The following is a 13,628-nucleotide window of genomic DNA, read 5'->3' as shown; positions in this document are numbered from 1 at the left end:
TATTGTGAATTCTTTTTCATGTAGACTGCCTGTTTCTTCTTCATTTGTTAGGTCTGGTGGGTTTTTATCTTGCTCCTTCATCTGCTGTGTGTTTTTCTGTCTTCTCATTTTGCTTATCTTACTGTGTTTGGGGTCTCCTTTTTTCAGGCTGCAGGTTCGTAGTTCCCGTTGTTTTTGGTGTCTGTCCCCAGTGGGTAAGGTTGGTTCAGTGGGTTGTGTAGGTTTCCTGGTGGAGGGGACTAGTGCCTGTGTTCTGGTGGATGAGGCTGGATCTTGTCTTTCTGGTGGGCAGGTCCACGTCCTGTGGTGTGTTTTAGGGTGTCTATGGACTTATTATGATTTTGGGCAGCCTCTCTGCTAATGGGTGGGGTTGTGTTCCTGTCTTGCTAGTTGTTTGGCATAGGGTGTCCAGCACTGTAGCTTGCTGGTCGTTGAGTGAAGCTGAGTGCTGGTGTTGAGTTGGAGATCTCTGGGAGATTTTCGCCGTTTGATATTATGTGGAGCTGGGAGGTCTCTTGTGGACCAGTGTCCTGAAGTTGGCTCTCCCACCTCAGAGGCAAAGCACTGACTCCTGGCTGCAGCACCAAGAGCCTTTCATCCACATGTCTGAGAAGAAAAATTAGAAAGAAAGTATTAATAGAAGTAGAAAGGAAGGAAGCAAGGAAGCAAGGAAGGAAGAAAGAAAGAAAGAAAGAAGGGAGGGAGGGAGGGAAGGAAGGAGGGAAAGAAGCAGGGAAGGAAGGAAAAAAGAAAGATAAGGTAAAGTAAAATAAAATACGATAAAATATAATAAAGTTATTTAAATACAAAAATAATTATTAAGAGAAAAAAACAAACAAACAAAAACGGACGGATAGAATCCTGGGACAAATGGTGGAAGCAAAGCTATACAGACAAAATCTCACAGAGAAGCATACACATACACACTCACAAAAAGAGGAAAATGGGAAAAAATCATAAATCTTGCTCTCAAAGTCCACCTCCTTAATTTGGGATGACTCGTTGTCTATTCATGTATTCCACAGATGCAGGGTACATCAAGTTGCTTGTGGAGCTTTAATCCGCTGTTTCTGAGGCTGCTGGGAGAGATTTCCCTTTCTCTTCTTTGTTCTCACAGCTCCCAGGGGCTCAGCTTTGGATTTGGCCCCGCCTCTGCGTGTAGGTCGCTGGAGGGCGTTTGTTCTTTGCTCAGACAGGACGGGGTTAAAGGAGCCGCTGATTCGGGGACTCTGGCTCACTCAGGCGGGGGATAGGGGGCACGGAGTGCAGGGCGGGCCTGCGGCGGCAGAGGCCAGCATGACGTTGCAGTAGCCTGAGGCGCGCCGTGCGTTCTCTCGGGGAAGTTGTCCCTGGATCCCGGGACCCTGGCAGTGGCGGGCTGCACAGGCTCCCCGGAAGGGGGGTGTGGATAGTAACCTGTGCTCGCACACAGGCTTCTTGGTGGCGGCAGCAGCAGCCTTACCGTCTCATGCCTGTCTCTGGGGTCCGCACTTTTAGCCGCGGCTCGCGCCCGTCTCTGGAGCTCCTTTAAGCAATGCTCTGAATCTCCTCTCCTCGCGCACCAGGAAACAAGGAGGGAAGAAAAAGTCTCTTGCCTATTTGGCAGTTCCAGACTTTTCCCCGGACCCTCTCCCGGCTAGCCGTGTTGCACTAACCCCCTGCAGGCTGTGTTCACGCCGCCAACCCCAGTCCTCTCCCGGTGCTCCAACCAAAGCCCGAGCCTCAGCTCCCAGGCCTGCCCGGCCCGGCGAGTGAGCAGACAAGCCTCTCGGGCTGGTGAGTGCCAGTTGGCACCGATCCTCTGTGCGGGAATCTCTCCGCTTTGCCCCCTGCACCCGTTGCTGTGCTCTCCCCTGCGGCTCCGAAGCTTCCCTCTCCGCCACCCGCAGTCTCCGCCCGCGAAGGGGCTTCCTAGGGTGTGGAAACCTTTCCTCCTTCACAGCTCCGTCCCACTGGTGCAGGTCCCATCCCTATTCTTTTGTCTCTGTTTTTTCTTTTTTCTTTTGCCCTACCCAGGTACGTGGGGGAGTTTCTTGCCTTTTGGGAGGCCTGAGGTCTTCTGCCAACATTCAGTAGGTGTTCTGTAGGAGTTGTTCCACGTGTAGATGTATTTCTGGTGTATCTGTGGGGAGGAAGGTGATCTCCGTGTCTTACTTTTCCGCCATCTTCCCAGAAGTCTCTGTGTTGTTCTTAATGTCAGGCAACTTAGTGTGATTTTTAAAAAAATGTTCACAGCTATTCAAAACTAGTTGAAAACCATCTATATTAAGGAAAGATGTGGTGGACCAAAGCTTTCAAAATTAATCATAAAGATTTATGACTTATTAAAACTAGATCTTGTGTTTGAGGTTATCCACCAGCTTGCCTGGTAGACAGAAGCTTTACTGGCTGAACTATATAGAAAGTTTAGTATCAACGTTTTATGGCATTTTCCACAAACCAGGTAGATTAAAGAGGAAATTTCATCTAAACTTTCTCTGCAGAGAACTGTCTTATTTAAAAACTTAAGCAAATTTAAACAAATTAACAAAAAGAATTATACAAAACAGTCTGGATCTATTGGATCCAAATTTAACTATTGGAAGGCTTCTGTTGAAACTTATTTTGTCTTAATTGGTCCATATCTTTTATTTCTTTATATTATATATGTAGAGAGAGCATCTTACAGTGTCATAGTTAATGAACTTTGAATGAACATTCTAAGAATAGGGCATAATTATACTATTGTACTAGCCATTCTGTCTCATCATATTTATTTTACAGATATTTTATCAAATGGTATTTATCTTTATTTTACAGAAACGGGAGATACAGCTAGGAAAGTTCCTTCTTCAAGGTTAAATTTGTGCCTGAGATTCTGCTTTAGTCCTAGTTTTGGTGCTAATTCCTCACAGGCAACTAATAACCATCCCCATACAGGGTGAATTTTGGTAATGAAAGAGGTGACTAGAATGAAGATTAGAAGATATATAAATATGCCATTTTATTCATCTCTTAGAGAATGAAAAAAGTGGAATTGCATCCTAAGGATGTAAACTAGCCTTCAGAAAGTGAAAATGTATTTTACTGACGTGTTCTTTCAGTACACTGCTTTCAAAATCTCATCTAGCCTAACCTTTTTTAAAAAAAAATTTAATTCTGCCTCTTCATTTCTCATCTCATTGTGATGGGGAGAGCAAATGGTTGTCCTCTTTTCTTTCATAATCTCTTCCTCTTCCCCACTCTCATCTAAGTTTAAATAAAATTGCTGCTATAGAAGTTCTGAAAGGCCTTAGCACCTAAGGGAATTGCTGTGGGAATGTGCCAGACATTTTGCACTGGACTTGTGTCTGTGAAGAGAGAAAGGGCCAGATACGGTGTTTCTTTGTTTTTGTTTTAGATGAGGAAGATTGATCCTAAGAGGCAATCATTATATCATCATTTTATAAATAGCTTCATAATCAGATTAATAAATTTATACTTTTCTATTAAAATTTATTTCTTCAAATTGATGTTGAGTGAGCTGTGGAATTTTAAAAATACAGGTAGTTTTTACTAGTCATATTTTGCTAATTATCAAAAAATAAATATACCAAAGCATTTCTGTCAGCTAAGATTGATTAGGCAACTTCATGCTTAGAGAAATATTTTACAAAGATTGTCTAAGAATAAAAAAAAATTAACATCTGTTGATATAATAGTCCTACTTCTGAGAATATACTCCAAGCAAGTAATACAAAAGAAAGAAAAAAAACTATTTGCATTGTTATTTCTTATAACAAGAAGTAGGGGGGAATAACCGGAATATGAGAAAATTGAGAACATTCTGGAATGCTTAAAGGTGTTTTCTGAAAAAAATTTTATTTTTATATAATTAGTAGGACTGAATATGAAAAAACAAGTTTGTTTAATTTTTTTTAAAGAACATAAAACAATTATATCTTCACTGTCAATATATAAATGTGTGAATATGTACAGGGAAAGAAACAATCAAAACAGTTGTAGATTGGTAGGTAGAGGTCTGTTAGTTTATAACAGTTTCAAAATCAATGTATGTCTCTTAAATTCAAGTTTTTTATGAAGAAGTTCAAATTCTCAAGTTCTAATAACAATTAGATCTTCTTTTTGATCTTTTCTAAAAATTAATTGGGTAGGTGAGGGTTTCATTGTTTTTTTTTTGTGGTACGCGGGCCTCTCACTGTTGTGGCCTCTCCTGTTGTGGAGCACAGGTTCCAGACGCGCAAGCTCAGCGGCCATGGCTCACGGGCCTAGCCGCTCCGCGGCATGTGGGATCTTCCCGGACCGGGGCACGAACCTGCGTCCCCTGCATGGGCAGGCGGACTCTCAACCACCGCGCCACCAGAGGGTTTCATTCTTAGTCAGGGAAATTAGAACCTGTGTATGTGTATTGCTCCAATCTGGTACACCAGATTGTTGATACCTGTTGTGCAGACCTAGCAGATAAATTTTAATATGGTTATTGTCCAATAAAAATGGAAGTCTTACATAAATATTTCAGTTTTAAATATATGACTAACAAAGGACACCAAGTATGAGTTTTTAAATTATTGAGGATTGTTTTGATATTATTATTCATAATACAAGGTTTTAGAATTGATACCCAGATTTTGCCCAAGCAAATTTTATGATACAGTAATATATTTTTGTGATAGAATTTGACCTGCTTCTCAATATGCATTAAGTAAAATAAATAAATTTAGCAAACTATCCTATGAGGAAATGTATTTTTATGTATAAATATGCTTATAATTAGAATATTGGCTTAAAAAGTAGCCAAAAATAAAGTTGTTCAATGGTATTTATATGAAAACACAAAATCTAATGATCTGTGGCAGTTGATTTCCTAAATCTAAATGTTTATGATGGCACGAGAGGAGCATTTACCTTTTAGTTTACATTTTCAGCCTTCATTTTATTGTCCTTCCACTCTTCACTGTGGAATTTCATAGTATTGGGCTTAGCTCTTCTTTTACTTGCCATCCTATTTTTTAAAAATTTCAGTGAGAGTTTTTCCATTTTTGTCATTGTTGTAAAAAGTTTCCTCTTAAAAACCATTTCCTTTTGTCTGAAATTTAGTGATATCATAGCCTATTTGACTAAAAAGCCTACTAGAAAAGCATCTAAAAATAATTTTTTGTTGTTTTTACAACTTGGATGTTCATTTTCAATACAATCAGAAAGGAAATTCTTCAGTGTTTATTTTACTAATAATGCAGTTTTCTTGAGTTACGTAAGTGCCCAGTTTGGATCTAATGACATATTTATTAGTATTTTTGATTTTGACATAAAATATTTGATTCTGTATTTTCTTGTTTTTTTAGGATAACATTTAGTGTTGGCTAAGAGTAATATTTAATTCTGATTTTCAGTGCTATTTCAGTTACAAATAGCCAGTGGCTTCAGAAGAATAACAGTTCTTTAAATTAGGAATTTATTTATTGCTCTAGCTTTTGAAGAGAGTAAGCACATTCTGTGGTCTTCGTGGAGGGATACTTTCCTCTTTGGACATTTAACAGATCTCCATTTGAACGCTTTATTCTGTCTTCATTGTATTCTATAATCATTTGTATGTAGCTGTAGATTCAGAAACCCTTTCTTCTACTCCCTCCCACTTGTGCAATCCTTTTTTTCTTTCTAAAACTAGGAAAAGTGACTAAACTTAATATAGATTAATGAATATCATCAGTGGTTCATGCAGCTGAAATGAAAATATACATCCATGGATATATGTGCTTTTATGAGGTAGGCAGCAAGAGTGGCTCCTCGAGATTCAGAATAAAGGAATACATTTCTGGATGGTACAGGCTTCTTTTAAAAAAAAAATAATATCCCAGAATTCATAAGCTGCATTAGTATACAGATTCTAGACTTTGCTTAGGTAGCCAGAGCTACTTTAATGACTTCGAGTTAATGACTTTGAGTTAAGCAGTACTTTGGGAATTGGGCTGCTTACCTCTATATAAAAAAGTAATAAAATCAGGGCAAAAGGAAAGCTTACCTGAAATGGTATACACATGATCCGGAATACATCTGTGCTGAAAAGAATCTTAGTTTTAATAAGATAGGTAGTTGATTCCTGTACTTCTGAAAAATGATAGCTTTGGTCAGAATCTTAAAATATAATAGAACGTGTGAAAAGTAAGAAAGACGATATAAAGCATACATTTTACAAGGATAGTGGCTTGACACATTTTAAAGTATATATCATTCTGGCATATTCAGAAATCTGTGTTTACATAAACAATATAAATTATTCATGTATAGTCATTTCAGTTTGGATTCAGATCCTCCTATTTAGCTGAGAAAGTTAACTAGTGATCTTGCATATGCGTATTTCTTCACAAGAATCAATTTCTGCTGAACTATTTTATTGGCAGGTAATGGAATAATATGGACTTTATTAAGTACAAATACAAAATATAATTTGGTTGAGTTTTAGGATGTATTTTTTATTGAAGTGTAGTTGATTTACAATGTATTAATTAGTGCTATACAGCAAAGCGATTCAGTTATACATATATATATACATTCTTTTTTATATTTTCCATTATAGTTTATCATAGGATATTGGATATAGTTCTGTGTGCTATACAGTAAGGAAGTATCTTTAAATTGCTGGAAAAAGACCTGTTTTAAAATCTTTATAGAGATTAAGGATTACAGTATATATTATACTTTAGATGAGTTTATGACTAGGAATGTGAAAGTTCTGATAGTTTTTTTAACATGGAAAATAGATATAACACTTCTTGCTGCAGTTTGCTTAACTAACTTACGTTGAGTAATTAAAACCTTAAAATATTATCTATTATTTAGGTTTGTTAATTAGGTAGTATTATGGCTTGTAGATTCTTCCATTTCATTGATGATGTTAATATATCAGCATTTAGGTTGCTGAAAGTTTAAAGCATTTCATTCTTGTTTTGGTAAATCAGTTCAATTGGTTTATCTCAAAAGAAATCTACTAGGAAGTTGATATTAAATGTCATTATCGTAAATGTCTACTGAGAAGTATGAACATTCTGAAACTCATAGGGTACAAATGAGAGAGTGACAGCTTTGGCATCAGTCAGATTAAACAAACTCATTGATTCACTGAAGACAAAGCCAAATGCATTGTTCTCCCCCCTCCAACCCCCCCCCCTCCCAGGTAGTCAGCAGGTTTTGACGCTTTGGTATACCTTTTGGCTAATCTCTTAAAAATAAGGATCCTCCTATTTGGTCATCTGTTAAGTGGTTGTGTCATTTATTTTGAGATACAGTATATTAAATCTGAGTAGAGAGTACCTGGCATTTCCTAAGATGCTTTATTTTTTTTACAAAATAAAGATAAAGAAACACTGATCTAGAAGTTGGAGGATATCTGAGTTCTTATCTCACGTGTATCACTGGGAAAGCTGCTTAAATCTCTTAGGATTTAAGTTTCCTTATCTATGAAATGAAGAGGTTGATTAGACAAGCATCAAGTCAAATTGGCAATCTAAGTCCAAAACAGATAAAATTTATGTGGTTTAAGTTCAGCATAATCATTTAATTTTTGTGTCTTTAGGTATGATGTACATTTTCCTATTTGTTACAGTCTCCATAACTCCCTACCACTTAACACAAGGTTCTCCACATGATTATATAATTTGAGCGGCCCTTGTAGGTGTTCGAGTTACAGTCTTTGGACTAGGTGTCACACCCGAATTTCAAAAAATTCTCCATGTTTTCTGTTCTACAACAGCAATCCTAACAGATTGTTATAGACCTAGAAACTGTTCCTTAGTTTTCACAGGGAAGCTATATTTTCCTTCTTTAGCTGATATTAAGTGGTAGAGAGAGTTGGCAAATTGTTACTTGGAATAAAAGGATATCAGAGGAACACATTCTTCACTTAGCTCAGTAATTGTAATTAGAGCATTGGATTTTTCTGCCTGCCTTTACAGAAATTTACTGAACAATTGCTATAAGGCTGAAAGTTTTGTGACTTGAGGCATATTTACACTGAAAGAGTACTGGCATCTTCCTCTGGTAGTGCCATGCTGCCCTCTTGGTGTCTGCCATCTCATTTCTCTTGATGCCATTATCTCATTCTAGTATCTGTTAAGACTACATTCTGTTGATTGACTAACGCTGGCATATTGCCTGGATCAATTGAAACCATTTTAGTATGCTTTTTTGATAGTTTAAATAACCAGTCAAATAAACCCATAAAATGCATAAACAGCCAGCATAGGCACAGCCCATTTTTTTATTTCTGTAGTTACACATTAGCTCTTTACTTGTTACAGTTACTTGACATTATAGGAGTATTCAGTGTTCAGTCCTTGGCTTTATATGCTAGCATATACAGTTCATCTAAAGATACTGGTATAAATGCTCTTCAAATATCATCAGGAAAGGAGGTTTAGGAAGGGGGTAACATGCTTAAGTGATAAAAAGTAAAAGTAATAATTTATATGTGAAATAATGAGTTTGAGGTAAGTCAGTGATTTGGGTAGATTGGTAATTTTTTTGCATTGGTGTTTAATGTAGAACCAATATATGATGTCATGTAAGCACACTGTCAGTGTTTCTCCTATGATTTTGACGTAGTCAAAAATTTTATTTTGAGGCTTATTTTTAGTATACAGTAATGTTAATATTTTAGTATTAGCTTCATTGGAAAGATAATTTTTTATACCCTGTGAGTAGTTATTAAAAATTCTATTTTTAAAATATGATTTTTACTACATGCAAAAAAACAATTTTTAATAAAAAACATCATATTTATGATAAGTTAGTGAGAAGAGTAGAATTCAGCATAGCAAACTTAGCTAAATATGATCCTTGGACTTCCCTGGTGGCGCAGTGGTTGAGAGTCCGCCTGCCGATGCAGGGGACACTGGTTCGTGCCCCGGTCCGGGAAGATCCCACATGCCGCGGAGCGGCTGGGCCCGTGAGCCATGGCTGCTGAGCCTGCGCATCCGGAGCCTGTGCTCCGCAACGGGAAAGGCCACAACAGTGAGAGGCCCTCGTACCGAAAAAAAAAAAAAAAAAATGATCCTTGTATTGAAAACACTGGGGATGTTTTAGTCCCCAGGCAAAACTAGCAAAAAATTAAGAATCACATGATAGGGAATTATAGATATGTCAGGGTTGAGTGTTCAACTGGAATATGCATTCATAGTCCCAAGTTAAGAAAAAATTCAGTCCCTTGACAAAGCTCTGCTTTTGGTGAGATAGATGCATTCAGTCATTAAAATATTCTAACTTTTATATATTATGCAATGTCTTGGAATATCTCAGTTGAAGCAGCTCTAAAACATTTGAAATATTCACCAAGTCATCTCTAGACTGGTGACTTCATTGACTACCTGTCAATTCCAAACACGTCCCAGACTCTGCTTTACTGTTTATTTTAACAAGAGCTGTAGAGCCCCTGTTATTTGACCAGCTTAATAAGCGAGGTGTTCTGGACTCAAGTACTTTCCTTAATGTCAGATCACTTATAGTCTAACAGGAGGTTAGGCATAGGACCACCAGAATGAGTGGGGCAGATGATAAGACCTCAGGGTCAGATCATTGTGGGCTGAACTAAATGAGGGACTTTTTATTACTTTAATTTTGATAATGGTTATAAATTAAAATTTAGATTTTTATTTTTGCACATGAAATAATGTACTGATTTAGGTTTTTCAGAAAGAAAACTAAAATTTATATTCAGTACTACTTCATTGCTCAGTCCTCTGAAGAAAAGATTTCTTACATTTTCTTTATATGGAAAACCAGTTTTGTTTTGTTTTTTTTGCGGTACGTGGTCCTCTCACTGCTGTGGCCTCTCCCGTTGTGGAGCACAGGCTCTGGACGCGCAGGCTCAGCGGCCATGGCTCACGGGCCCAGCCGCTCCGCGGCATGTGGCATCTTCCCGGACCGGGGCACGAACCCGTGTCCCCTGCATCGGCAGGCAGACTCTCAACCACTGTGCCACCGTGGAAGCCTTGGAAAACCAGTTTTATTACATTTTGTTTTGGCATAAGTAAAGTTTCTTTTTCTGTTTCAGAACAATATTTAACCATGAAGAAGAAAAATCACTTAGGTAAATGGCATAATTTCAATGTGAAAGAAATAATGCTCACTTGATATTTATTTTGCTTTTATCCTCGTTTTTTTCCCCAGGGGTGAAAGCATGTCTACAAAGAAAAGAATATGAACAGGAAGAAAAGTATGAAATTCCTGAAGGACCACATAGAAGCAGGCTCAACAGAGAACAGCTGGTATTTTCCTTTTGATACTACTTTTATTGTTCTTATTATAACTTAATACTATTATTACTGTCAGGAAAAACTTCTCCTGCCCTTTCAACAAGTCCAGGTGACTGATTAAAACTTTAATTGTGCTTATTTCAAGCACTTGATTCTGAGAGATGATTACAATGAGCAGTAAAAACCAGAATGTAATAATTTCATACTGTTACTAGATTTTGGGCATCTTGAACATTCCCATAAACCTTTCAGAATCTGAGGTGAGTCTCAGATATAGGAAGTAGCTTGAGAGAAGACTTAGAGCTACTGCTCGGATTTAGTTAACCATGTCTTTATTACCATATATTGTAGTTTTAATGGATAAAATTCCATTACCCTGTTGACATATAGGTATATTAAAAATGCCAAAGAAAAGTTTTTGTAGAAGGGACTTGTGAAACTTTTTCTGTAAAGCTCACAGAAGTGTGTTTCATATCTAATTGGATCCCTAGCCATGGCCATATAATGTATTGTGTTCTAAGGAAAACGTCTCTAGAATCCTGGAGGCCACACTCCCACGTCACTGCCTTGGGGACCTTAGATTGGTAGTATATAGGAACCTAAATATGGATGGGCAGAATTGGAAAACTCCATAGAAAAGCTGTTACTCTTACAATTAAGTTTAGCTTGGTATCCGTGAAGCATGTTTCAGTTACCCTAGGAAGGAATTCTTGGGGCTTTAAGTCCCACGAAATAAATGAATAAATATTCTGATATAAGACGCTTGATGAACAGGTTTTATGTGGATGTATACCATACACACACACAGAGACACACACACAGAGCACACCTAAACTGTGAGAAGAGTGAAAAGCACCAGAGTCTTAAGGAAAAAATTGTATAGGAAACCTTTATTTGCATGAGTATTTCTTTTTTTTACCTAAATGGTTTATTTGAAATACAGCTTGTCCTAACACCTCATTAAGTAGCTTCTTAACTGCTTGTGACTTTTCTTTTTATTTCCCTATTCATATGCAGTGTTTTTAAATATTTTGGTCTGCTTTTAATGAGCTTTTTTTTTTGTTTTTTCAGTTGCCAAAGCTGTTTGATGGATGCTATTTCTATTTTGGGGGAACCTTCAAACACCATCCAAAGGACAGCCTTATTAAGCTTGTCACTGCATCTGGGGGACAGATCCTCAGCAGAAAGCCCAAGCCAGACAGTGACGTGACTCAAACCATCAATACAGTCGCGTACCATGCCAAACCTGATTCTGATCAGCACTTCTGCACACAGTATATCATCTATGAGGATTTGTCTAATCATCGCCCAGAGAGAGTTAGGCAGGGCAAAGTCTGGATGGCTTCTTCCAGCTGGTTTATAGATTGTGTGATGTCCTTTGAGTTGATCCCTCTTGACAACTGAATCCTATACCAGATGTACATTTCAAATTGAACTTACACAGTGTGAGAGCCCAGTGACTGCACTGTTTTGATCATTCACATTTTTACAAATAGGTAGACTCATTCATACATTTTTTTGCCTTGAATTAAAAAAAACCAAATTGCCAGATTATGAATTCATTCTGTGTTTACCATTTAGATGTGGAGATTGCTTTAAGGGATATTTCTTTTTAAAACTGGCATATGTGTTGATTCATCATGTCTTTCTATTCACATTATCAGCTGTCAGAGATTAATGAGAGGGGATCAGAACTGTTGGTTAAACATACAAGTGGTGTCATTATGTCTCACCCTTTTAATGTTCTTTGATGAAAAAAATCCACACCTGCCACCAGCAAAAATACTTGCCTTCGTTTAGTAAGCAAATAATATTGTCAAATAATTTATTCTGGCTTTGTTATAATGAAAATAGATTACCTGGTCTAAATTTGCCACCATAGGTGTTAAATTCTTCTCCTGTCTACAGTTGTATTTATTTTGCTACTTATAATTTACCTGTTCCTACATTTTTGTTCCCTTTTTAAAAAAATCTTGTCTCTTAATCAGGAAATCATGATTTGAATCTCAACATTACTGTTCTCTGGTGGTGAAAGTCAACATTGGGCTCATGATATATATTTTTATTGTATATATTTGCTTATTGTTAATCAACTTATAACTGTGTTAATATATATATAAATGTGTAGGACATTTTCTCTAACACATTTTAGAGACATTGTTAGTCAAATGTAAATAAATTAGGGAGCAGTCTTTCTGGTAGACCTTATGTATTGCTAAAATAATTTTTTTGTAGGTCTTAATTTCTTTCTTCATAAATTGTTTTTCACTTTTGGATTGCTGGGGAGGCAGAAGTTGGTGATTACTTGATTTAGAACAGATTTTTGTGCAGGTGATACAAAAGGCTATGACAGTAAGTTTAATGGTAGTAGTGAAAAGGACTTATTCATAATACCAGGACCAGGACCATCAAGGCTGCAGAATAGTAGACAGGATGTCACCTGAGAATGGGGAGACCTGGGAAGGTTACTCTGGTCTGAGTATTTCTTATTTGTGAATCAATAAGGTAGATTAGATCATTTTAAAATATTTTCTAGAAGTAGATTCTTTAATAAGTCTTTCTGAAATTTAATGTACTTATAATATTAAAGATTTGGAAAGGGTGTTACTGTTGAGACTTGCCAGTTTGGTCCCTTTTGGGCCAAAGGGAATAGTTTGGTAACCATTAGATTAGAATACTGAGATTCTGAAGTTCATGAACATTTTAAGATCCATTTATTTGAAGTTTGAGATTCAGCTGATTATTTCAAAATAAAATTTACTTTAATCCCTTCTTTGACATGTTATTTTTCTATATGAAGAAATAAATTATGTGAACACAATAATACAGCTGACCCTGACCTTCAAGGGTGAATTAGCTCTGAAACACTCTCTCCAACCAGTATTGTGTTTGTTCCACATTTCATTCAAATGGAGAATGATAAACAACATAGCACCAAGCAAATCTGAGGGGTTAGATAATGTCTGGATTAAATAATTTAAGACTCTGGGATTTTGGTTGTCATTTTTGATTTATAACTGACTTCTAGTCACTTTCTATTGCCTCATTGGTCATATTCCTAGACAGGTTTGTGTTTGTTCCTCTGATCTGAATCCCCGTTTGTAAAAACACTTTGGGGAGTTGCTACTCGCTTTCCTTCATTCACTTTCTTGGTTTGTCCTCCTCCCTCTTTGTTGTATTTTGTGTCCCACTATTAAGCAGTTTTGTTTTTGGTTTCTTTAAATATTTATTTTGGCAGCAGTTAGTTGATGTTAAGCTCTTGAAACTTGTATTTTCTGTATAGATATACTTGTAATTATTTTCATTTTTCAGTCATAGATTCAAGCTTCCTTTTTTTTTTTTTTTAATTAATTTATTTATTTTTGGCTGTGTTGGGTCTTCGTTTCTGTGCGAGGGCTTTCT

At 36.9% G+C, this 13,628-nt stretch overlaps 1 protein-coding gene across 4 annotated transcripts in view; it reads left to right on the top strand.

The window, feature by feature from the left end:
* Positions 1-13,410, top strand: part of BARD1 (BRCA1 associated RING domain 1) — a 170,378-nt gene extending 156,968 nt beyond the window's left edge. For all 4 annotated transcript variants that reach the window (XM_079924138.1, XM_079924139.1, XM_079924137.1 and 1 more), the window contains 2 exons: positions 10,141-10,238; positions 11,298-13,410. In XM_079924138.1, the coding sequence (XP_079780264.1) occupies positions 10,141-10,238; positions 11,298-11,630 (431 nt within the window). In that variant the 3' untranslated portion in view covers positions 11,631-13,410. The remainder of the gene's footprint in view (positions 1-10,140; positions 10,239-11,297) is intronic.
* The last annotated feature ends 218 nt before the right edge of the window (positions 13,411-13,628 follow it).

Source organism: Stenella coeruleoalba, assembly GCF_951394435.1.
Source record: "Stenella coeruleoalba genome assembly, chromosome: 6".
Classification (NCBI taxonomy): Eukaryota; Metazoa; Chordata; class Mammalia; order Artiodactyla; family Delphinidae; genus Stenella; species Stenella coeruleoalba.
This window is presented reverse-complemented; position numbering and strand designations above follow the sequence as displayed.